The sequence below is a fragment of the Lepisma saccharinum genome, chromosome 27 (assembly GCF_977018435.1).
Source record: "Lepisma saccharinum chromosome 27, izLepSacc3.1, whole genome shotgun sequence".
Classification (NCBI taxonomy): Eukaryota; Metazoa; Arthropoda; class Insecta; order Zygentoma; family Lepismatidae; genus Lepisma; species Lepisma saccharinum.
In genome coordinates, this window is record NC_139255.1 from 52,249,551 (window position 1) to 52,272,930 (window position 23,380).

The 23,380-nt window shown below is 38.6% G+C and overlaps 1 protein-coding gene across 1 annotated transcript in view; it reads left to right on the forward strand.

Annotated features, from left to right (window-relative positions):
* The window catches only part of LOC145980250 (gamma-aminobutyric acid receptor subunit beta-2-like), a 32,466-nt gene extending 14,926 nt beyond the window's left edge, over nucleotides 1-17,540 (forward strand). The window contains exons 4-7 of the mRNA XM_083113260.1: nucleotides 5,732-5,814; nucleotides 13,407-13,550; nucleotides 17,415-17,503; nucleotides 17,535-17,540. Of these exons, the coding sequence (XP_082969386.1) occupies nucleotides 5,732-5,814; nucleotides 13,407-13,550; nucleotides 17,415-17,503; nucleotides 17,535-17,540 (322 nt within the window). The remainder of the gene's footprint in view (nucleotides 1-5,731; nucleotides 5,815-13,406; nucleotides 13,551-17,414; nucleotides 17,504-17,534) is intronic.
* Nucleotides 17,541-23,380: the final 5,840 nt, after the last annotated feature.

Sequence of the window (23,380 nt, forward strand, 5' to 3'; positions counted from 1 at the left end):
GCCTTTTCAAAGATTTTAAGGACAACCATCTTCGTAACGCTGAAGAGTTTTGGGCAAAATTTGTGTTTCACCTTTCAGGGAAATGTTATCACAGGATAAAAAATCAGACAAAGGTTTCAGTTATCTCATAATTCAAGAAATATTCTGACCCTGGCATTACTTACTCATACTCTACCATTCCAACGTATGTCTGTGCTACCCAATTACAGGCACCTATGGAGTTCGTGGGAAGAAGTTCTTCGATTTTGATATGTACGAGAAAGAGCGAACCTGCATCTAATCATTGAAGAGTGGCAAATCCTAATAAGCGTTCTTTTAAATGCCCGCGATATGTTTTGAATCGAATTTTAAGTGTAATTTGCATTTTAAGGTTCACGTTCAATACATTTCCAAATAATATCCCCTCATTAACTTCAAGAGTATCGAAGAAATTCCCTTTGTTAAGGTTTCCTCAGACTCATCATCTCGAAATTCAAGTTCCTGAATAGTAAGAAACCGCGATGAATCCACAGCAACTGACATGTAGTGTCGGGTTTTCTTCGATCACCTTTGGTCCTGGGTTCGATACCCAGTGGAGGCACTTTAAACTATAAGTCCAATCCCGATTGCTTTTCTGTGCATAAAGTGGACTTAAAACATCAAATCAACCAACCAACCAAATCTTGAATCAACTTTGAATGTCTTTTAATAATTAGCGTTGTCACTAAAGACCACGATTAGAATAATTTACCCGTACTACAGATGATGTCTTGTGGTCCACAAAATATTCGTGTTTTTTTAAAACCATCCACATTCAACACCTTTTCCCAGTTCTTAAAACTGGTTAAAACTTAGGTTAATCTCGGCTATTACAGGACATAAATGAATAAGATATCACTTATGCCCAGGTCGGCGCTCGAATCTTGAAAGAAAGTCTCACACACATAGCTATATACGTATATACTAAAACAAATCAATATTTGTTAATCAAGTTGGTATTATAAGCAGGAAAGTGATATCATGCAGAATACACCACTTTGAAAAGGTGAAAATCGTCATACTCTTATAAATGAACTCTCTTATTATTCGATATTTAATTAACTTCAGTTGGGGGCCCCGGGGGAGGGGCGAAGTGTCTGACATGGGGCGTCCCCCTGCCCCTCTCTGGCGTCGTCACTGCTTCCAACCCTCTAATAACTTCGCTGTTGATAGCCTCACCTTCCAAATGGAAGCTTGTGTGTCGGCGAATAATACAAAGAACTTGTGTTCACTCTCCCTCTTTCATTTAAAGTCTGCCGTTTTCCTTTTCAGATTTTCCTGCAAAACTTCCTGTCAGCAAGCAAACCAAATTACAGAATTTTTATTGCCCCTCCCTTGCATCAACCTTCATTCATACCTCAGGCCTGGATTTATGGCACTTACCCGCTACTGCAGGTCAACCTCGCCCAGTGGCAGATTAAGCTTCCTCGCCGCCCCTAGGCACAAACTTAATGTGCGCCCTTCTCAAAAGAAAAGTAGTAACTTATTTGCAGTATTTTACAGGCTAATATAAAAATTGGTGAACATACTGAAATAAGAAAACAAAGGATAAAAATCAATAACAAACAATTCATTTTCTGTAAGTGCTATACCTAAAATTATGTAATGTTTTGAGAAATTAAATTCACCAGTCATAAAAGCCGCTTCCGCCTCACTTTGGTTGCTGCAAACTAGTGCATAAGTTCTTCAAAGTTGATGTGTCCATCAGTCAAGATGTCTGCTTCGATGTGGAGAATAGATAACTCGTTCAGTCTTTTATTACACATTGTTAAACGGAGATAAGTCTTCAGTATTTTTAGGGCCGAAAACGAACGTTCAGCTGAACAGTTTGTTACAGCAGTACACAAATATATTCTTAATGCAATGTCCACATTTGGAAACACAGACTACAGCTTTTCTTTCCGTATCTTTATAACATTTCTGCTGGCGAGTCACAGATTCCTCTGGTCTTCAGAAGCCCCGCAAAATGCACACATTCGTTTGGAAAGGTTGATTCCAGATCAGTTTCATATGCAGCTTGAAGGTTAGCTGCGCCTTCAGAAATGACAGAAGAAGTTCTCCAAAGTTCCAAAAGATTTCTGCCTTGTTAAGAGTGCCAACTCGCAGTTTTTATGTTCTTCAGAAGTTTCGTGTGATACTAGAATATTTGAAATGTTTTTCCAGTCTGAAATGCCGTGAGTTGCGATGTTTGTCTTGCCCTTGAACAACCTGCATGATGCACAATAAACGGCATCAGTGCTGCACGAATATACCAAATAATTCCGCAAAATTGATTCGACATTTACAAGTTTACAAAAGAAATAACAATTATTTAAAAATCTTGTCTTACCTGCTATGAGTCTTTGCGATTTAGAAAAATCGTTTTTAGCATTCTGATTAATTCCACGTCTTAGAAGAATGTCAATTGTAGACTCGTTCAGACACCACTCGGCAGAATCGTCACTAACGAAATTTGCACTCTCACTGTCACAATCAGGAACTCCTACGAACTGAGGGGACACTACCTCAGGTGCACTTTCTTCCTCCACTATACCCACAATATTTTCGACATTTTGCGTTTCACAGAGTTCACTCGATGTAACCGCTTCCACTTCAATTTTTGGACTGCTTTCGGAAATCACTTGTTCCTTTCGCCTAAAAAACGTGTCCACTGTACCAAGCTTTTTCTGTAACGTTGCTTCTCCTTCACGCTTTTCGTTTGCAAGTTTACGATAAGCCGCCCCACTTAATTTTGTTCGCTTCATGCTGCCTGCTGCATAAAAAAAAACACCAAATCGCAAACGCACTAGCAACAAACTGAATGCACCAGCCAGAGAATACAGTAAGACAAAAACTAGTTGCGGTCCACGCGAAAGCTGCACTCACTCACTCACTTATCAGCAGTGTTTATGTGTTTATTTTTTTTAAGACTGGCATTGTCACAGATGCGAGTATCAAACAATCAGTCTTCTTTCCTGCCTGGCCATTAACAAAAGCTTAGTGGAAGATCGACGGGTATGTATTTACAAAAACAAACCAACAAAGGTTGGGCAGCTTGCATTGTCATTGTAAGCGATAAAAGCCACAGCACGGGTTAAAAACAAATTGATTGAAGCCTTAAGGAGGCAGAGCAGACGAAACATTTCTTGATAACACATAAATCCGATACATCAAGGTTTCTTTCGTATGAAGCAAAAGTGTTGCAAACCGTTGATTTGAAACATTGGTTTCATAGGTCTAAATTGTCACTGTGTACGTAAGACACTTTTTATTATTTTTGATATTCTGGAAAAAAAATATTTGCCGCCCCGAAGAGTTACCGCCCCTAGGCACGTGCCTAGTGGGCCTATTTGGTAATCCGCCACTGACCTCGCCCCTATGTTTGGTGTTTGCCCCCTGAAGCAACGGTGTCCATTGTTCAAAGCGAAACCTCTGTCAGTGGGGAACGGCGAAAAATAGTCTCGGAATACACCCTGGCCATAAACAGGCTCCCGCCACCCTGACATTGCTGTCAGCTTCCCTCTGAAATTGGATAACACTACTTTGTGAAATTTGTTTTGAAGGCTAAATTCACAGAATAAAAATAACAGCTACAACATTCCTTCATCTGATTTACAGAAAGGCTAATCGGGACTGGACCCACAGTTGAAAGTGGGATTCAAATCACTATGTGCCTTCACCAGGTATCAAACCCGGGACCCCTTGATTACAAGGCTACGACGCTAGCACTGTACCATCGGGGAGTCCCCTCGTAGAACAACGTTTCCTTCTACGACGATTATACAGAACTTTGTGCCCTCTTTCATTTGAAATCTATTCTATATCAGCCTCGGTATTTCGTTATTACAATCCAAGGAATAGTATTCTCCTTAAATAATAAATAAATAAATAAATAAAAAAGCATTGAAAATAATCTTCAAACGGACGTAAAGAAATCGAATACAACCACCTGTAGACTGCCTGAGGGAAACAACAAGAATTTTCTGAACAAAGACATTTCCGAAATTTCCATAACATTCTAATAATTTCGCAACCCGTGCAAATAATCATGTGGTAAAATCTTGTCTTGGTTCCCTGTAAACACTAAAATCACCAAATTAGTTATTTCCATATTTCCCGTATTTTCTCCTCCTCTTTAGCTCTCAGCTGTTCGGAGTGGGATAATACAAGATTATTTGTCTCTAATTATCCCCTTCTCTTAGTCTTGCTAATATCTTTGAACTCCTTAATAACTTTCTCAACAACTACTTATCAATTTGTACTGCCATGTTTCCTACATCCTAATAACATTTACTTCTGTACCCCCTTTGATGTAAAAATTAAATAATAATCATAATAATAAACCCTATCCGTCGGTCCGTTTATCTTTCCAACCTATATAGCTGACACTATTTTTACAAGATAAATCTCGGACTCAGACACTCCACGATGTTTTGGCTTCTCCTTCCACCTTCTCTACCTGCTCTTTTACTTGATTTTATTCAGAATTGTATTAGGATCTGGAGTACTATCGTAACAAAAAGTTATTAACCTGGAATAAATTGAAAAAAATGGGGAGTAACGCTGTGTTTCGAAAGAGTATAGAAAATAAGTTAGGTATTCATTCATTAATCTCTCTAGAATAGTCTTCTTTTGACTTAATACACGCTTCTCAACGTTTCTAATTGAAATATTTTATTCCAAGCAAACAAGTATTTGCAACTGATTAAAAATTTTGCTTTTATTTTTTCGAGACATTCGAGACGAGACGAGACTTTTCAAAAGCCGTCCCGTCCCGTCTCGTGTCTCGTCTCGAAAACGAGACGAGAAAGGCATTCCGTCTCGTCCCGTCTCGAATTTCAAAAAGCTTGTCCCGTCTCGTGTCTCGTCTCGAAAACGAGAAGAGACACGAGACGAGACGGGACATGTCCCGTCCCGTGAGCAACACTAATCTCTTCTCTCTTATTGTTTCTATATCTCTTATCTTTTACTGTTTTTTATCTCTTCTCACTAACTGTTTCGTTCTCTCTTCTCACTTACTATATTTGTTATATTTTAGTTTAGGTAAGGGGCTGGACACCGTTTCATGTGACGGGTGCAAAACAGCTTAAGTGCAGACCCACCCAAAATTTCAAATTGAATCAACCAATCAATGAGGGACATATTCCAAGTGTCATAAGGGGGCGAGAGTCGAACTGGCCAGTCGACTTTCCCTGTGAACTGGCATCATTCATTAGAAATTAGGAAAGAGTGCATTCAGTCGATTGACATTGAAATAGAAAAAAACATAGAAAAACGGTTAGAATAGGAGTGCAAAATATACGAATTAAGTCAGACAATCGTGTTATATAATCAAAAGAGAAGGATTCCATGGTTTTTCGAAATTCCGAAAATGAAATCTCCTCCCCACTGTTAATCCATTTGTAAGGAACGAAATTATTGTATTTTTTGAAACAATAACTTCACAACAATGCCTCACAGTGTCTGGGTAGACATTATTCATTAAAAACGCTAAGTTGCTGACCAAGGCAGTGTATTAAGATTTAAAAACACTTTACATGTAACGTTTTAGCCCTGTATCAGGGTCTTCCTCAGACTAAGACGATCTTAGTATGAGGAAGACCCTGATACAGGGTTAAAACGTTACATGTAAAGTGTTTTTAAACCTTAATAAAATACATTGGTCAGCAAGATTGTGTTTTAATATGGAAACAAGGTTTAATTATATTACCATTATTCATTATATATTTTGCAGGTACCTTGTGACTTCCATGTGCAAGTTCGACTTCAAGAAGTATCCATTCGACTCTCAGGAATGCGGATTAGATATAGAAAGCTGTGAGTTGTCTTTCTAGAAAGTGGTTCTCAAATTAAAGATCTTCCTATAGCTTAATTAGAGGAAATATGAATATTTTATATTTTTACGTACAACTTCCTCCACAATGTGTACGTAAGATTGAAACTGCAAATACTAACAATTCATTATGTCTATATTAATAAACCAGAAGCAAAATTCCAACAATAGTGCAGCTGGCAACCCTGCATTGTAAAAAATTGAAAGTAATTTTACTGTGAAATCACCGGCAGTGATGTCACGATAAAGGCACTAAAAATAAGGTTTATACCCAGTGGCGGCGATTTTGGGAGGGAGTGCTGCCCCTCCCCCCACGTTTTGCCAATTTTGACCTCACACTATGCTAAACCTTATGTACCAAGGCAAAGTAAAATGTCCTTGCCCCCTCTACCCCGGTTTTGGAACCCAATCACCGCCACTGCTTGCACCAAAAAAGCACTTACAGCAAACGAAACCACAAGAAAAGCGAACGCAGTGGCTCCACGTTCTTCGCTTTTTATTTGTTTGCATGTGGTGCCCTCCAGTGGAAGTAGTGTAAACCCGTTGTTACTAGAATATCAACTATATTATGTACTTTACTTAAACTATTTTACACGTTAGTATCATTTTGAACCCTTCACGATAGTAATAAACGTTTTACATTAGTTCTACAATAGCTACACCTTAAATTATTTTTCTTCGCATACAGTAAACGAATTTAGTAGTATAGTGGGATGCACAAGTATTGCTCGACAATTTGTCCAAACTGTGATTGGCTTAAAACGAAGAGAAAAAACCTGGTAAAAAATGGTAAAGTACTCCCCTCTGCTTAGAACCACGCCATGAAGGCGTATAGGGGGGTGGGGGGTAACGCCCCACACTTTCTTGATCCGGTCGTGAGTGGGGGTGATGTGATCAGCATCACGCTCCTGACCGCCTTTACCCCCCAGGGTTTCCCCCAGGTACCCATGCCATTCGACGCTGGGTGGGCGCCGGGGCCGCTTCCAACGTTAGAAAAGTTCCCGGATTTGAACCGGCCGGGGATCGAACCCGGGACGTTTATCATGGTGGTCAGACGCGTTACCAACTGAGCCACCGCGGCCTGATGGTCGTGGATAATTTCCTTGGTAATACTTATACATGTCACTGTACTGCTTAATTTATGCAATGCAATTTTGATACACTTATTTTTTAATGTTTTGTAAAATCAATTACAAAAGTTTTCATTTTCACTAAGAAAAATGAAACACTAATTACAGAAGGTAATAAAAATTTCTACGTAAAAAGGAATCGAATGATGTCTGCAGTGATGTGTCGTAGACTATAAGTTTACGTCTACATGCGTTGCCTACACGTAATCTACGCGTAGATTACATTGGGTTGTAGTTTACATAGACTACGTAGACAATCTAAAGTGCATTAAAATTAATTTTCAAGGGTTTCATGAGAAGAAAGGGACATTTTCAACTATATTGGTTCCTAACGAAATGAAAAGAATCCTATTTAGAACAAAATTTCTCTTCTCTTCTATTATCAACTATGGAAGAAGATAAATAGTATGCAAAAAAATAACAGATGGCAGTCATGAAGCAACATTAGTCTTTTCCACATAAAATACTAGAATATTTCCTATATTAGGTTTCTTCCTAGGTGAGAAATTGTTCGAATTTAGAAGAAAGAGTATGAAAAGTTCTCCTCACACATCAGCAACTGATACGCAGTATAATTTTCTTCTAATTCCACGGCGCCCTTTGCTAAGTTATCACCTTTCGCCATGTTGTTTAAATAGATTACGTAATCTACGTGTATAAAATAGTCTACGTGTAGAATGTAGACTATCGTTGTTTACGCGTAGAGGCACATCACTGGATGTCTGTCGAACTCGGCTTGGGCAAAAATGCTGTATAAAGGAAGGGAACGTGGCTCTATCAGATTTTTTAAATATATTTATGGTGCAGAGAACTGTAAATTAAAACCATCATCTATCGGCAAATATTGATTGATTGATTTAGTTTATTTTACTTCGCGTTTTGTGCCTCTTGGCTAATTTGTGAAGATGGGGATGAGTGATGAAATGATGAAATTGATGATTGGACATTCACAAACAACAAAGCCCGAGAGGGATACGAGCACGGGACCCCTGCTATAGGCAAATATGTTTAATACACGAGTCATCCGTACACAATCCCAAATATAAACATTTTTTTCAGGAATTATATCAAATTATATCAAAAGCTGGTAGCACACTCTTACTTTCTCTGCCTTTGAAAACCAAGTAGGGAGTAAGTGTCATCAATTGTTGCTGATTTTTTTTTCATTGAATCGGCACTCAGCACAGTAAAATCATATTTATGATCCTCTTCTTCAAGGACAGGAAAGTTATTTGAAACTACATTCTAGTATAAAAACACACATAGTAGCAGAGAAGAAGAGTAAAAAAGTCATATGTACATCTTTCTCCAATTGTAGAAAGCACGACTTTCGAATATTTAGAGAATCAATAGTAACAATGCTAAAGAAACTATTCCTAGCACACCAGCAATAATTATGTTTACAGTTATTGTTACTAAAGTAGCAACTTCAAGCAGACCCATGATTATTAGAGAAACGAAAGGGGTAACTTTTATTATCGATAAATAGTGTAAGTTTGACATAGTAATAATCCTTGCCTTTCTTTGCACGTCCACATGTTTACAAATACAAAATTCTCGTAATTGTGATAAAATCTTTACCACGCTGTATTGACGAATGTAAACAAACATTATATCCTGCTATCGGCAATCATAGTGGCAGCCACACTAGCGCCACAGTGGTAAGTTGAGTAGCGAATGGGGAGAGAAACAAAATGAGCGAGAGGAGTGGCGTACCTAAAGGGGGTGACGGTATTTCTAAAAAAAAATAACGTCAAAGTCAGGAGAAGATGGCAAAATGAGAACTAACTACTAAATCAAGGATACATAACCCCTTTCGAAAATCCTAGGCACGCCACTGAGCCAGAGAATGTGTCAGAGAGTGAAATACATATACTTTTATGATAAATAGTTTGTTAAGCTTCTAGTTCCCGTCCTCGATCAGGGCACATCTTGCAAATTTTGTACTCTTCTGCAACTTTTTTTGAAACTTTCCTTACTTTTTCTCTAACTATAGACTGATTGCAACAAAATTGGAAAGCGACATCGGGATATGACCTTGTGTGTGTGGGGGGGGGGGTGTCTGTAGCACATACCCAGGGGCGGGTTACGAGCCGGGAACCAAACCGTAGCGTCCCCCTTAATTAGCGCCAAAACCATATTTCTGTTTGCATAAGTGTGGCTACTTGTTTGCTTGTTTATGCACATACATAAACATATACAGTTTAAAGTGGAATATGAAGCACTATGTGCCTACACCGGGTGAATGGCTATTTGTTTTTTTTTTTTAAAAAAAAAAAGTTCGGTTTTTTTGTTGACAAGAATAAATTAAAGTTGCTGCTGCATAACATAATGAATTTATTGCAAAATGATGTAGCAATTTAAACTAAGATATTACTGTTATTTTGATGCTATTATGTACAGTGGGATCCATGAGTATTACAGTGCAAATTGTCCATCACTACGTTCATGCACTCTATTTGACCCAATAAGAGCTTCAAGAATTAAAAGAAAACAAAAAACAAGCTGTTGACATCTTCTGCACCAGCATACACAAAGTTTCTTCACTAAAAAACACATAGGATGTAAGAGAAAAATTAATGAAAGTAGTCATGGACAAATTGCACGGTAATACTCATGGATCCCACTGTGCGTATTAAATAAACACATAGGCCTACCTAAACATTGTTACGTCCCTGGGGGTACGTACTTAAATGTTATTTACCACGGCTATAGAAATATCTTAATCTCAGGGGATAGGTTCTTTATTCGAGAATTCCAAATAAGAAAGCGTTTTATAGACAAGGTGATATAGTTAAGTGGGGATCTATATTCTGAAAACTGTACACAATACAGAGAAAATATATAGCGAAGCTTTTACATACATTGATATATATATACATATATATATATATATATATATATATACACACATATATATATGCTTATTCCAAATTTACGTCGGTTATTTTCTTCTTATATATATGTGTATAATTGAAATCAAATCTTCTTCTTCTTTTCTTCCTTCTAGTTTTGGAAAAGGCTTCTTCTTCTTTTCTTCCTTCTATTTTGGAAAATACATCTTCTTCCTTTCTATCTTTCATTTGGGAAAAGGCTTCTACTTCCTTTCTGTCTTTGATTTGGGAAAAGGCTTCTTCTTATTTTCTATCGTTGATTAGTGAAAAGGCTTATTCTTCTTTTCTTTCTTCTAATTTATTGTCTTTCCTTTTAAAATGTAATCTTATTTATTACATATATGCGCTCGCTTTCCCCGCTTCTTTGGCATTATGCAAACGACACAAGCTATAGTTATAGAAAGATTAGGGGCGTCTAAACTGACAGTAGCGCCACCTCCTATGTAACGACCAAAAGGGGAATAGCCCAGGATTGCTAACAGCAAGCGCTGCCTATGGCCCAGTGCGTCTAATACGGAGCGCAACCGTAAGTGCTTCGGGGCGTCTAATTGAACACAGCGCCACCGAGGGACGGACAAATACAAAAGCTGACGATGTTCTCCTCGTCAGAGGTATTAAATCAAATTTTGATCACTAGGATCAGAAAGGAGATACATTCCTGAATTCATTTGCTCACTTATTAACTTTCCTAATTGTTTCATATACGAGCATATTCTTAATTATCTTAATTGGCTATTTACAACATTTTATGTACTCCCTCTATAATTTTTATAATCTTCCTTTCGGTATTTTGCATTTACTATAATATATATAATCGCTCTTCACCGCTCCGAGTTTCTACAATGAACTCTGCTCTTCTTTATATGGCGTGCTGCCATCTATCGTCGCTTTCGGGAAACATTTCTTCCTTGCATTTTTCATTGTGTCGTCGGAACTGGCACATGACAACATGTTCTTTAACATTAAGGAACACTTAAAGTATTTTGAAAACAAGGCTGTTATTTCTCATAAATATCGTAAACATATAACATGGTCATGTTTTTATATTGGATGAAGGTGGTAAGTAGAAGGACCAAGGTAGAAAGTTAGGGGCGGGGGAGGGGGACAGGATGAAAAGTAGGGACACCAAAAATCCATATTGCCCGGGTGAAAATTTTATCTTGAGTCGCCCCTGCACATACGCGTACAAGCCTCCCTGGTACACTTATTCACACATCTCTAAAATTTTCTATATCCCCAACATCTGCTTAAAATTGCTTTCAATCTCGCCACTGCATGCGTTGAAAAAACTGACTAGAAATGACTGTCTACTGTTTTTAAAGTATTAACGACCATTATATATTTAATCTAATTAGTGCAATTTTAATGATTCAGTTTTTAAAAATGATATATTTACATTATAACAATAATTTTAAATCATTATCTAACTTTATGCACGATAAAGTATTCAGATTTAAATTTAAAAAGGCTGCGTCCTGTTTTTGTAAACAAGCAGGCAACCCCTTAACCGGGCACCCAGTGTCTATCAGACACTGTTGCTTATATTTTTTGTCACATACCGTACCATACCCGTTCGATTAAGAAATATTGACCCTGGCAGAACTTGTCAGCTCCTGCTCAGAAATGTGTTGGGTAAGCCTTTCACAGGAAATGGTAAGAACACTGGCCTTTGGTAAGAGGTGACGAGAGGCCAAGCGAGGGTTTAAATAGGTGCGCATGAGAGCGACACGAGGTCTTTTAATCTGGAATCATCGGAGAAGCAGGAGCTACTGGTCTTATTTCTAAACCGAACAGGGTAAGCTAGTCTACACCCATTCTTCCATTCGCATTGCTCACTTCAGTCTAAACCGAATCATGAGTCTATTTTAATGATAAGTTAGATATTTGTACCTGCCCGTTCAGGGCTGTCTCTACCATAAACAAGTATTAATCGGGAGGGGCAAGTTACATCCCTATTTAAGATCCGCGCGTTCATGTTGGAACGCTACGATACTCCAAACAATACTTTCTGCGAACATGATTTTTTTACTTTGTTTGTCTCTCTCTTTTTTCATTTCACAAAATTTGACTTTGTTTAATAAAGAAGGTCAGGCATAAAAAAATATTTTCCATTTCACTTACGTAAACGGGTGAATATGTATTAACAAATGTTTAGTAAAAAAAATAAAGTATTTAATAAGACCACATAAAAATATTATTAACGCTAAAATAGAAAAAATGAAAAATACATGAGCAAATAAAACAATTTCCTCACACTACCTTCCGGCCTAACATGTTTCATATATTATGCTGCAAAAATTACAACAACATACGAGGGTCATCCACAAAATAAAGACAGTTTGGTTATACAAAATGAAAAACACAATATTTATTGGAAAAAACAATTCTGTTACATACCTGAAGCTTCCTTCACTTTACATAATCACCTCCTACATTTAAACATTTGTCGTATCTGGGCACGAGCCTCAGAATTTCCATGTTATACTCTTCTGCCGCCAGTTCATTAAGCCAGGTGGTCAACGCATTCTCCAACTCATCATCACTTTCCAAAACGTTTACCTCCCAGAAACTCTTTCAGCTTAGGGAAAAGTTTGATATCGCTAGGAGCAAAGTCCGGACTATAGGGTGGATGATCAAAAATTTCCCACCCGAATTGATCCAGCAATTCTTAAGTTGCACCAGCAGTGTGAGGGCGGACATTGTCGTGCAGAAGCACAATTCCTCCAGAAAGCATTCCTCGCCTCCTGTTTTGGATGGCTCGCCGTAGTTTTCTTAGAGTCTCACAATAACGATTTGCATTGATCGTAGTGTCTTTTAGCATAAAATCCACCAAAATAACACCTTTACGATCCCAAAAGACAGTTGCCATGACCTCAATGTACTGGCAGCAGAAGAGTATACCATGGGAATTCTGATGCTCCTGCCCAGATACGACAAATGTTTAAATGTAGGAGGTGATTATGTAGAGAAGTGAAGGAAGCTTCAGGTATGTAACAGAATTGGTTTTTTTTTTTCAATAAATATTGTGTTTTTCATTTTGTATAACCAAACGGTCATTATTTTCTGGATGACCCTCGTACAATTACTATGATGATGATGATGATGAATACAAGAATTATGGGCATAACAATGATGATTAGGTAAAATATAATGTTACTCAATTTTTTCCACAGCGATGAAACAAAAATCTCGCTTTAGAAGGGCAAGATCCATTTAGAACAATGCAGTGTCCGACAGACACTGCTTGCCCGGACACGTTACAAAAATAGCTTGCCCGGATAAGGGTAAATATTCTAATACTTAATAATTATCGGTACTCTATTATAAATTTAATTGTGACTTCTTCATGAGTGTTACTTCATCAATCACATCGTGTCATCACTCATCCTCAAAGTCGCGATTAAGAAATCACCACTCAATTGAAAAGTACTGGATATGTTTTACTCTTTTATATAAAATTATGAGAGTTGTTTTAGATTCTGTTCTGTCTGTAACAGTACATTTCAAGAAGATACTATATAAAATAAACCCCTAATTGCATTTCTCTCGTAGATGCCCATACCATGGAGGAAGTTCACTTAGAATCCAACACGGATGTGGAAATGGACTCTACAATGCCGCCCCTGCCACAGTTTGATATAAAGTCAGTGTCAGGTGTCAACTGCACATTGTTATGGGACTTCGGTGACGCTAGCGGTAAGGCAAGGAAGCAACTGGTCTCAAATTACTAAAAAACCTAGTTTTGAATGCTTTCCTCTTAATTGAAGGGACATTCTTTTTTTAGTCGTCATAGTTCTTTCAGATTCAACCGACCATGTTTGTTCACTCGACAGTTTTGAGTTAACTTAATTGTTAATTCAAGGGTTTTGTTAAAAATTCTGTGTGAGGAGAGAGGTTTTGTTACAACAACAAAAGATAAGCAATTGGTTTTGATTTGGAAAATACTATGCTTAGGATAATATCTAGGAAAAACACAAAGCAAGAAAGGAAAATATGTGTCCTTTTACAAGTATAGCATGCCCCCCCCCCCCTCTCTCTCTCTATCTCTCTCTCTCTCTCTCTCTCATTAACAATACATGGCACAATAAAGGTAAGGTAAGAATCCAAGCGTATCGAAATGTTAATACTGCGTTGGAATCGAACTAGAGACCTTTAGATTCTATTGGGTGATGTAGCTATTCATGATTCATCTTTGAGGTGGATATCACTCGCTTCGCCTAAATGTGATATATGCGAGAGATTACATTTAAAGAAATGGCAAAATAATTCACATTTACAGTAATTGAATTTCTGTACTCTCCATGACTGAACCGATATGGATTGGTCTAGAAAAGGATATTACTTGGCTCACAATTAGATGAAGGTTATTTCCACACTTGTCCTCTCAATTGTCACATGTCTGACCTCCCTGTCAGAAATCTCTCTGTTTACGCATCATTGTCCAATAATCGTTTCCCACTTCCATTCTCTCTCACCATCCGCGATCTTTTCTCTGTCTCGTATCCTCGCCAACTGTCTTCGCTCCTTCTCGATTTCAATGCTGATTCCATACCCGTCTCTCAAGTCAATAACCTAGCGTTTGAATAATTGCTTATTCCGCATTCCTTTCTCTGTTTCCTGCAATGCTAAGAAGATGTGGTAGTTCCAGAACGAGAGATCGGGGCTGTAGGGAGGATGGTCGAGGACTTCCCAGCGAAAACGCCGCAGCAGATCACGGCAAACCTGTGCAACATGAGAGCGTGCGTTGTCGTGCAACAGAAGAACCCCATTTGACAACATGCCATAAAGTTTATTCTTGAGGGCCGATTTCAGTTTGCTTAGTGTAGCGCAGTATGTGGTTGAATTCAAGTCCTCGACATCCTCCCTACAGCCCCGATCTCTCACTCTGCGACTATTACATCTTCGGGCCACTAGAAAAACATCTGACGGGCCACCGGTTCGCCAACGATACTGAGGTTCTTGACGCCTTGAAGATTGGCTCCGCAGTCAACCACGGTCGATCTTCGCTCAGGGTATCCATACCCTTCTGACGAGCTGGGACTCTTGCTTAAACAGACAAGGTGACTGTGTGTAGAGGATATGTCACCCATGGATCACTTTTACTTCCTGTATATTTCAACCAATAAATCATTTACATTTTATATACGATAAGATAATAAGTATGTAGGCTATATCATACTAATTACATATATAATTCACTGTATATACATATATACAGAGTGTGTGCATATATACATTTATATCCCCCCCCCCGAAACCTATCTTCAATGATTTTGCACCCTACTGTGTAGAAAGGGTTCACACACATAAATTCAGAAACACTTACCATGATGACAGATATAGAAGCAAAAATGAAAACATTGCTACATAAAACTTTTTTGAACGAAAACATTTAGTAGCAGTGTTAACATTTTGCATTGATATTTTTCTCTTCATATTGTCCTACATGTATGTGAATAATGTTGGGGGGCAGCTCATGGGGCACATGATGATAAGCGAAACTTCATTAACAATTTCCAAAAAAAAAAAAAAAAGGACAAAGCAACTTCAGTGTAATTTGACTTTCGTTGTTGATCAGATTGGGTTGCTTCAAACAGAGCAACTCCGCTAAATCCAACATGGCGTGATATTTCAAAGATAGCAGCCCTACGTCATTAATTATTGCTGCATGCGTGTGCAAAGTTCATTTTTTTTTCGAAACTTATTTGAAAGAGCTGATTAACCGAATGATACTTCCATGAACTGGTACAGTCAGAAGCAAAGATAATGTTTGACGAATTGTCCATCCCTATTATCGATCTTTTTCCTTTCGTTCTGTATGATATTGTACTTGTGCGTAAGCAGATGTTGTCCTTGGCTCATTTATATTTTTTGTTAGATTTCTTGAACGCCACGTTGCATGCAACCAAATTAATGACCATGATTATGGACAATTTGCCTCATATTATATTTGAACTGTGCTGTATATATTATTAAGCGAGTCCGCAATTAAGGATGCAATAATAACAAATAAATCATTCATCAATCGACATTGTTGAACATGTACTTAAGGTGATTGATTTCCTGTTGCTTATCTGGTAGTCAATTGTTGACATTCTCTTGTATTCCTTGGATTGTTGCGTCAAACAAGAACGCTATATTTACAAGAGAGAAAGCTCTGGATTTCTGCAGTATTTACCGAGGGAGAAATATATTGAATTACTTGGTTATTTTCGTGATCAGACATAGTTTATGTATAAATACATGTACGGGAATCTGAGTCTCTCTCTTTCTCTCCCACACACACATTCACACTTTTCTTGAAAAACACGAACTAAGGAAAAATGTATTTATTTATTCTCACCATTCCCTTATATAAAGAATTTAGTTTGATTACAGGTGATCTGGATCAGGATTTTTTCCAGCGATTTCCCTGTTTCTCTAAGGCCCACCCGGCCTCGTAAATGGGTACCTGGGGGCAGTGATGTGCATCTACGCGTAAACAACGATAGTCTACATTCTACACGTAGACTATTTTATACTCGTAGATTACGTAATCTATGTAAACAACATGGGGAAAGGTGATAACTTAGCAAAGGGCGCCGTGGAATTAAAATAAAATTATACTGCGTATCAGTTGCTGATGTGTGCGGAGAACTTTTCATGCTCTTTCTTCCAAATTCGAATATTTTTTTCACCTAGGAAGAAACGTAATATAGGAAATATTCTAGTGTTTTATGGGGAAAAGACCACTCTTGCCTCACGACTGCCATCTGTTGTTGTTTTTTGCATACTATTTATCTTCTCCATAGTTGATAATAGAAGAGAAGAGAAATTTTGTTGTAAATAGGATTCTTTTCATTTCGTTAAGAACTAATATAGTTTAAAATGTCATTTTCCTTTCATGAAACCCTTGAAAATTAATTTTAATGCACTTTAATGCACTTTAGATTGTCTACGTAGTCTATGAAGACTACAACCCAATGTAATCTACGCGTAGATTACGTGCAGACAACGCAAGTACACGTAAACTTATAGTCTACGTCACATCACTGCCTGGGGGCAACCCTGGGGGGGTAAAGGTGGTCGGAACGTGTTGCTGATTACATAATCCCAGCCATGGCCGAGAACTAGAATATATGGAGCTCTATACCTCCACATCACCCCCATATGCCTTCATGGCATGAGTTCACACACACACACAGGGTTACATTTGCCTTCTTTTATATATTTACATAATCTCTCTAATTGTTTTCTCTTGTCAGTCGCAGATTCTCTCTCTTTTTGTTTCTTCTCTCACACTTTCTCTTCCTCTTTCTCATTAGCTATAACTTACTTCATATTTAAGGTTACTATATTAATAGATCATGACAGGACCCACTGCAACAGACAAATTACGGTTATTTGCTCGAGCGAAGAGGCTCCAAATTCGGTACGCTATCCAGCGTCGTCCGTGCGAACTATTTGGCGCTCGAACGAAATCCTCTTCCTTCAGCATTCTTATACCTATGTATCACGGAGCATGGTTGCCAGGATACTTAAAGAAATCGGAGACTAATGATAATGTTATTGTATCAACAGGTACGTACGGCTGTTTGGGGTTCGTGATGAAGTTCCAGAGGCGCTACCACTACTTTATCTGGCAGGTGTACTTACCCTCGGGAATCCTGGTCGCCATATCCTGGCTGTCCTTCTGGATAGACGTGAATGCTATCCCCGGAAGGGTAACGCTTGTCATAACCACCCTCCTGACCTTAGCCACGCAGTTCTCCACGATCCAAAAGTCTCTTCCGCCTGTGTCGTACCTTAAGGCCATCGACGTCTGGATATTTTCTTGCATGGTGAGTACATATCCGATCAAACTCAGGTTAATTTTGTCACGGCCCTCGTGGCGGAGTGGTTAGCACATCGCGCTACGAAACCAGAGGTCTCGGGTTCGAATCCTGACCTGGGCATGGATATTTGTGTGTCCATTCATCATGTCATCACTCGTGCCCATCTTCGCAAATTAGCCAAAAGCGGCGCAAAAAGAGAAAAAGAAAAATCAACCAACCAACCAAAGAAACAAACAAAGAAACAACCAAAGAAACAAACAAACAAACAAACCAAGCAACAAACAAACAAACAACCAAACCAAGCAAGCAACAAACAAACAACCAAACCAACCAACCAAACCAACCAAACAAACCAACCACTCAAACCAACCAAACAAACCAACCACTCAAACCAACCAAACAAACCAACCAACCAAACCATCCAACCAACCAAACAAACCAACCAACCAAACCATCCAACCACCCAACCAAACCAACCAAACAAACCAACCAACCAAACCATCCAACCAACCAACCAAACCAACCAACCAAATAAATCAACCAAACCATCCAACCAACCAACCAAATAAAACAACCAACCAAACCAACCAACCAACCAACCAACCAAACCATCCAACCAACCAACCAAATAAACCAACCAAACAAACCAAACCATCCATCCAACCAACCAACCAAACCAACCAACCAACCAAACAAACAAACTAACCAACCAAACAAACCAACCAACCAAGCAACCAAACCAACCAACCAAATAAACCAACCAACCAAACCATCCAACCAAACCATCCAACCAACCAACCAAACAAAACAAACCAAACAACCAACCAAACAACCAAACCAAACAACCAACCAAATAAACAACCAAACAAACTAACCAACCAACCAATCAATCAGGTTAATTTTGTGTCTGTTTTGCTTGTTCTGCTTAGTTCTATTGGCCCTCTGGCTTAATCGTGGCGATGGGATTGATTGGGAGTGGATATAAAAATGAAACAAACACTATCGAATGTTAATTAATTAAGGTACCAAGTATAAACAACTAGAAAAGTATTTATTAGCAAATTGTTGGGATTGAATATCGACTAAAAAAAATGGGGGCAGCGTCACGATGATTAAGAAGTATTGCTCTACACGCTGTGAAAGCTTGAGGGTGTTGTGTGCAGTGGCGTGCTCAAGGTCACAACGCAAGAGATAACAAAATAAGGGCTGACTACTCCCTCTTTTCGAAAATCCTAGGAATGCCACTGGTTGAATGGCGACACCCTGCGCACACTTAATCCAATTTTGATTTTGTATAATTTAATTAGCTTCCTTGCCACTTTTGACTAATCGTAAAGATGAAGTGTAATCATATCATCAGTCATCCTCATCGTCGCGATTAGCCAAAAGCGGCAGAAAGGTGAAATAAAATAAACCAAATCAGTCAATCAATCAACCTACAAATCAATGAACCAACCAATTAATCAACAAAACAACTAATCAATCATGACCAGCTTCTTATTGCACTTCCTTTACAATTATTCACTAAGAAATATTGCCCTTCATTAGGACACAAGGCTTGCAACTGAAGTCGGTCCATTAACCTAGCAGAAATATAAAGATATGGCAGTGGAAGGCTTAAGCCGTAAAATTGTAGTTTTAGATAAATTATACATAAAAGGCTTGATAGTATAGAGGTATATTTAACAACAAAATGCCTGGAGAGCTTGATACTACATAAATAATGATTATAAGAGTATAAACCCCCAATATAAATACAATAAATAATAAAGGAACAATTAAATTATCCAATTAAATCTTTACGTAATTTAGACTTCCTTACACGTTATTTAACCAAAAATAGATTATAGTAATTTCATTTTAATATTAAATTTCCCCCAAAAAGACCTATCTCTGAATAGAACAAAGTGTGCAGTACTTTAACTAAAAATCCCAACTAAATACTCTACATAAGAACTTAAAATACTAAACCACTACAAAGCAACTACTCCCTGTACTTTGTTTCATTCCGAGATGACCCCTTTCAACACTCAAAAGAGAACACAACTCAACGTGCTGAAACCTCAGTGGGAAGTGAAGTTCCCACACGAGGCTTGCTTTCCTCCGACATTTCAGCCACGTCCCTTTTTTCAAATTAAAGCCATCTGGTGGCAAACGAACTAAACATTTCTTTCTTTTCACTCGTACACCTTGCATATGGTTACACAATCAACCAATAAACCAATCAATTAATTAACAATCAATTAACCAATCAGTCAAGCAAGCAAGCAACCAATGAAGTGAACAATCAATTAAGCAACCAACCAACCAATCAGTCAATCAAGCAACCAATCACTCAACCAATGAACTAAAACAACCAACCAATCTATAAATATTCCTATGCTTTCAGATATTTGTGTTCCTGAGCTTGGTGGAGTTCGTGGCTGCCCTTACGTGGGAGAAGAGGCCTAAGAAAGTTCTGAAGAAAGTCAACGGGAAAATGATGAAAGTAAGCATTTCTTTCATTTCAATTAACGTAAGAATGCACTGCCATGCCAGCAATAGCATCGTCCATAGCCGAAGTTTCCGGGTTAGAGTTCCGGCGTGGGTGTTCTTTTTGAGTGTTCTTCATCGTCGGCATGAGCCAAAAGCGTCAGAGAAACGAAGTAAAATAAGGCAAATTAATCAATCAATCGAAAAATTATATTTTGAATGTTTGTTCCACAACGACATCTCCTTTACTTGATGAAACATGGGGCAAATATTTCCATATTTTATGTAAAAATATACAGGGTGTCCACAAAGTCCTGCTACCATTACAATGAAACATACTGTAGCTCCTAAACTATATGAGATAAAGACATGCGGTTTTTTGCAGCGTGTTCTACAGCTCTCAAAGTTTTAATAAGTAGTGGTATTATTTTGTTTTTATTATTTTTTTTTTATTTTGCAGATTATGTTGTGAGGGACCTTTTGGATAGACATTTCCTGGCAACCGCGCTCCCCTGATATCACCCCCTTGGATTTTTCCTTTGGGGGTATGTCAAGGAACGTGTCTACGAAACCCCTATTCCAGATCTTGTCACACTTCGTACACGGATTGCAGAAGTTCTCGAACAAGTTGATGCTGCTGTGCTGCAGCATGTATGGATGGAGATCGAATACCGTCTCGACGTCCTGAGGGCAACTAACGGGGCGCATGTGGAAGTGTCGTAATTGTAAATAAAACTTTGAGAGCTGTAGAACACGTTGCAAAAAACTGCATGTATTTATCTCATATAGTTTAGGAGTTAAGTTTGATCGTAACGGTAGCAGGACTTTGTGGACACCCTGTATATTCTAATATATGAGGGACGATCAATAATTATCCGCAATTTTGCTGTAATTTGCTTGGCTAGAAAGGAAAAAAATGTGTATTTTTTATAAAAATCATGCTTATATGAATAACGACATGAAGTTTTGATCTCGCAGATGCCTGCCAACGTAAGGAGAGTGTTCCCGAAATGCAACATGGATGGCAACGCTGCGTGGAGCCCGTCGATGATTCGCCCTCTGTCAACTGTAGAAACGCTGAGAAAAAGAAGCGGGAAAAACGAAAGAGCCTTACACATAGATGCGACAGCACTTCCGGGGGTGGAGATACGCAGAAAGCACGAGAATGCAGTGGACAAGATCGCGAAGGGCGTTTTCTTTCTTCTCTTCTTCCTCTTCAATGCCATCTACTGGTGCATCTTCATTTCGTGAAGGATTCCTTTCCTGTTGACTTCAACTTGTACTACTGCGTTCTTCGGGTGCTCCTGAATCTTCGACCAGTTTCAGCATTTCTTTCTTCCCGAAAGACTTCCAAAATTTAGAAACGTTTCATCTACTTGCAAGTCATTGTATACAGGGTAATTCAGTTAAAGCGTACAAAAATGAAATATGTGTTATACCGGTTCTGCTGAAACAGTTTATCTCCAATTATCAAAACTGATAGTTTCCTAGTATAATAATATGCGATCAATTTCCCAAATAACCGGAATACTGTATTTCGGTGTTCAAAATGCAGAACACCAATATGCATTTAGCACATTAATTTAAAGACGTTGACGTGAGGAAACTACGAGGACGTGCTTAAAAGTAATGCCTCCTATTTTTTTAACGGTGTAAAGACATTTTGGATTTTGAGCGACCATGCATTGTACTCTTCAGACTTGCCCCCTTCTCCTCTCCAAGTTTCAATCTTCTATCACCAGGGGTTGCTGAAGTAGAGCGAGGAAAATGGCAGCATGTAATCATACTATGTCGGTGCACCTGAATCGTGTGGTGACCGCGTTTCTAACTGCAGAAAATGTGTCCCCCAATTGACATTCATCAGAGAATGAAGGCTTTTTATGGCAATGTAACGCGAGTGCTGTATGATGTTGGGCTGTTCATGCTCACAATGAAAACCGCTGCCGAGGAACTCTCAACTCTCAAGAAGTTCCTTGTCCCACACATGGAGAAAGGGGGAATGTCTGAAGAGTACAAAATCCAAAATGTCTTCAGACTGTATTAATCTATAAGATTATATTTTATTTAAACTCTCTCCGGATGCTTCAGGGCAGTCACTTGTTTACTCCAGTTGTCTCAACTTCTGTGGTATGTGAATAATGCACAGTGTTGTGCTATGCAAACTTCCTGATGTATTCAGGATATAGGAAGTTCCATCAGGTTTATGGAGTCAGCTGTTTGCAATAGAGGTAGTAGAAATCAAGATTCGGCATGGAGGAAGGTCTCCATGGCCTGGATGATATAGAGGTGAGAAAGACTGAGAAGGGACTGACTTTGGCTTTGGATTGAGGAGAGAGAGGAGCTTGGAGAAAGGAGTTGAGGGAAAGTGAGGAGAGTCCTGGTCAACCTGCAACGAAGCCTATAAGAGGACTTAGTTTATTTTATTATTCGAATTTATCATCACTCTTCACATAGACAGGTAATTATCCAGCCATGATTCAGGTTCGAAGGTTCATAAAACCCAATGAGTGACCATTGTCTTTTCTAGTTGTTAGTTTTTGTTGCTAGGAGTTTAGTTTTAGTTGTGCCTTTCGCACTACCAAGCATTTGACTTGCCAAGTCAATAACGAGTGCTCTCATCATTGAGAATGAATGATGAATAAACTACATTACCCATTAGGGGTGACTGTTTTCGATCCCATCATTCTGTAGAATATACGACACCGTCACAAAAAAATAGTAGGCATTACTTTTCAGCAAGCCCTCGTACATTAGAGCCAGTGGTTGATAAGCAATTTAAACCTAATTTTACACTGTCAAAATCGTAGAGCCGACCTCAGTAGCAGAGTGGTTAGCATCGCCCTCTACGACCTCAGGTGTGCCGGGTGTTCTTTGTGAGTGTAGCCTCATCATATCATACTCATCTTCGCGATTAGCCAAAATTGGCAGAAAAGCGAAGTAAAATAAACCAATCAAAATTATTTGATTGATTGAGTTGGTGTGTTAAGTCCACTTTATACACGGTATGGCTAATCGGGACTGGACCTACAGTTTGAAGTGGGATCCGAACCACTATGTGCCTCTACCGGGTATCGAACCCAGAACCCCTTGATTACAAGGCAACGACGTACCACTGGGTCATCGGGAGGCTAATGAATGAAAAAGGTTAGACATAATGGAACTAGAAATTTTTCATTCTCATTATGTTATGTCAATGTATTTATATTTGAAGGGTGCATGAAAATTTAGGGACGACTTGAG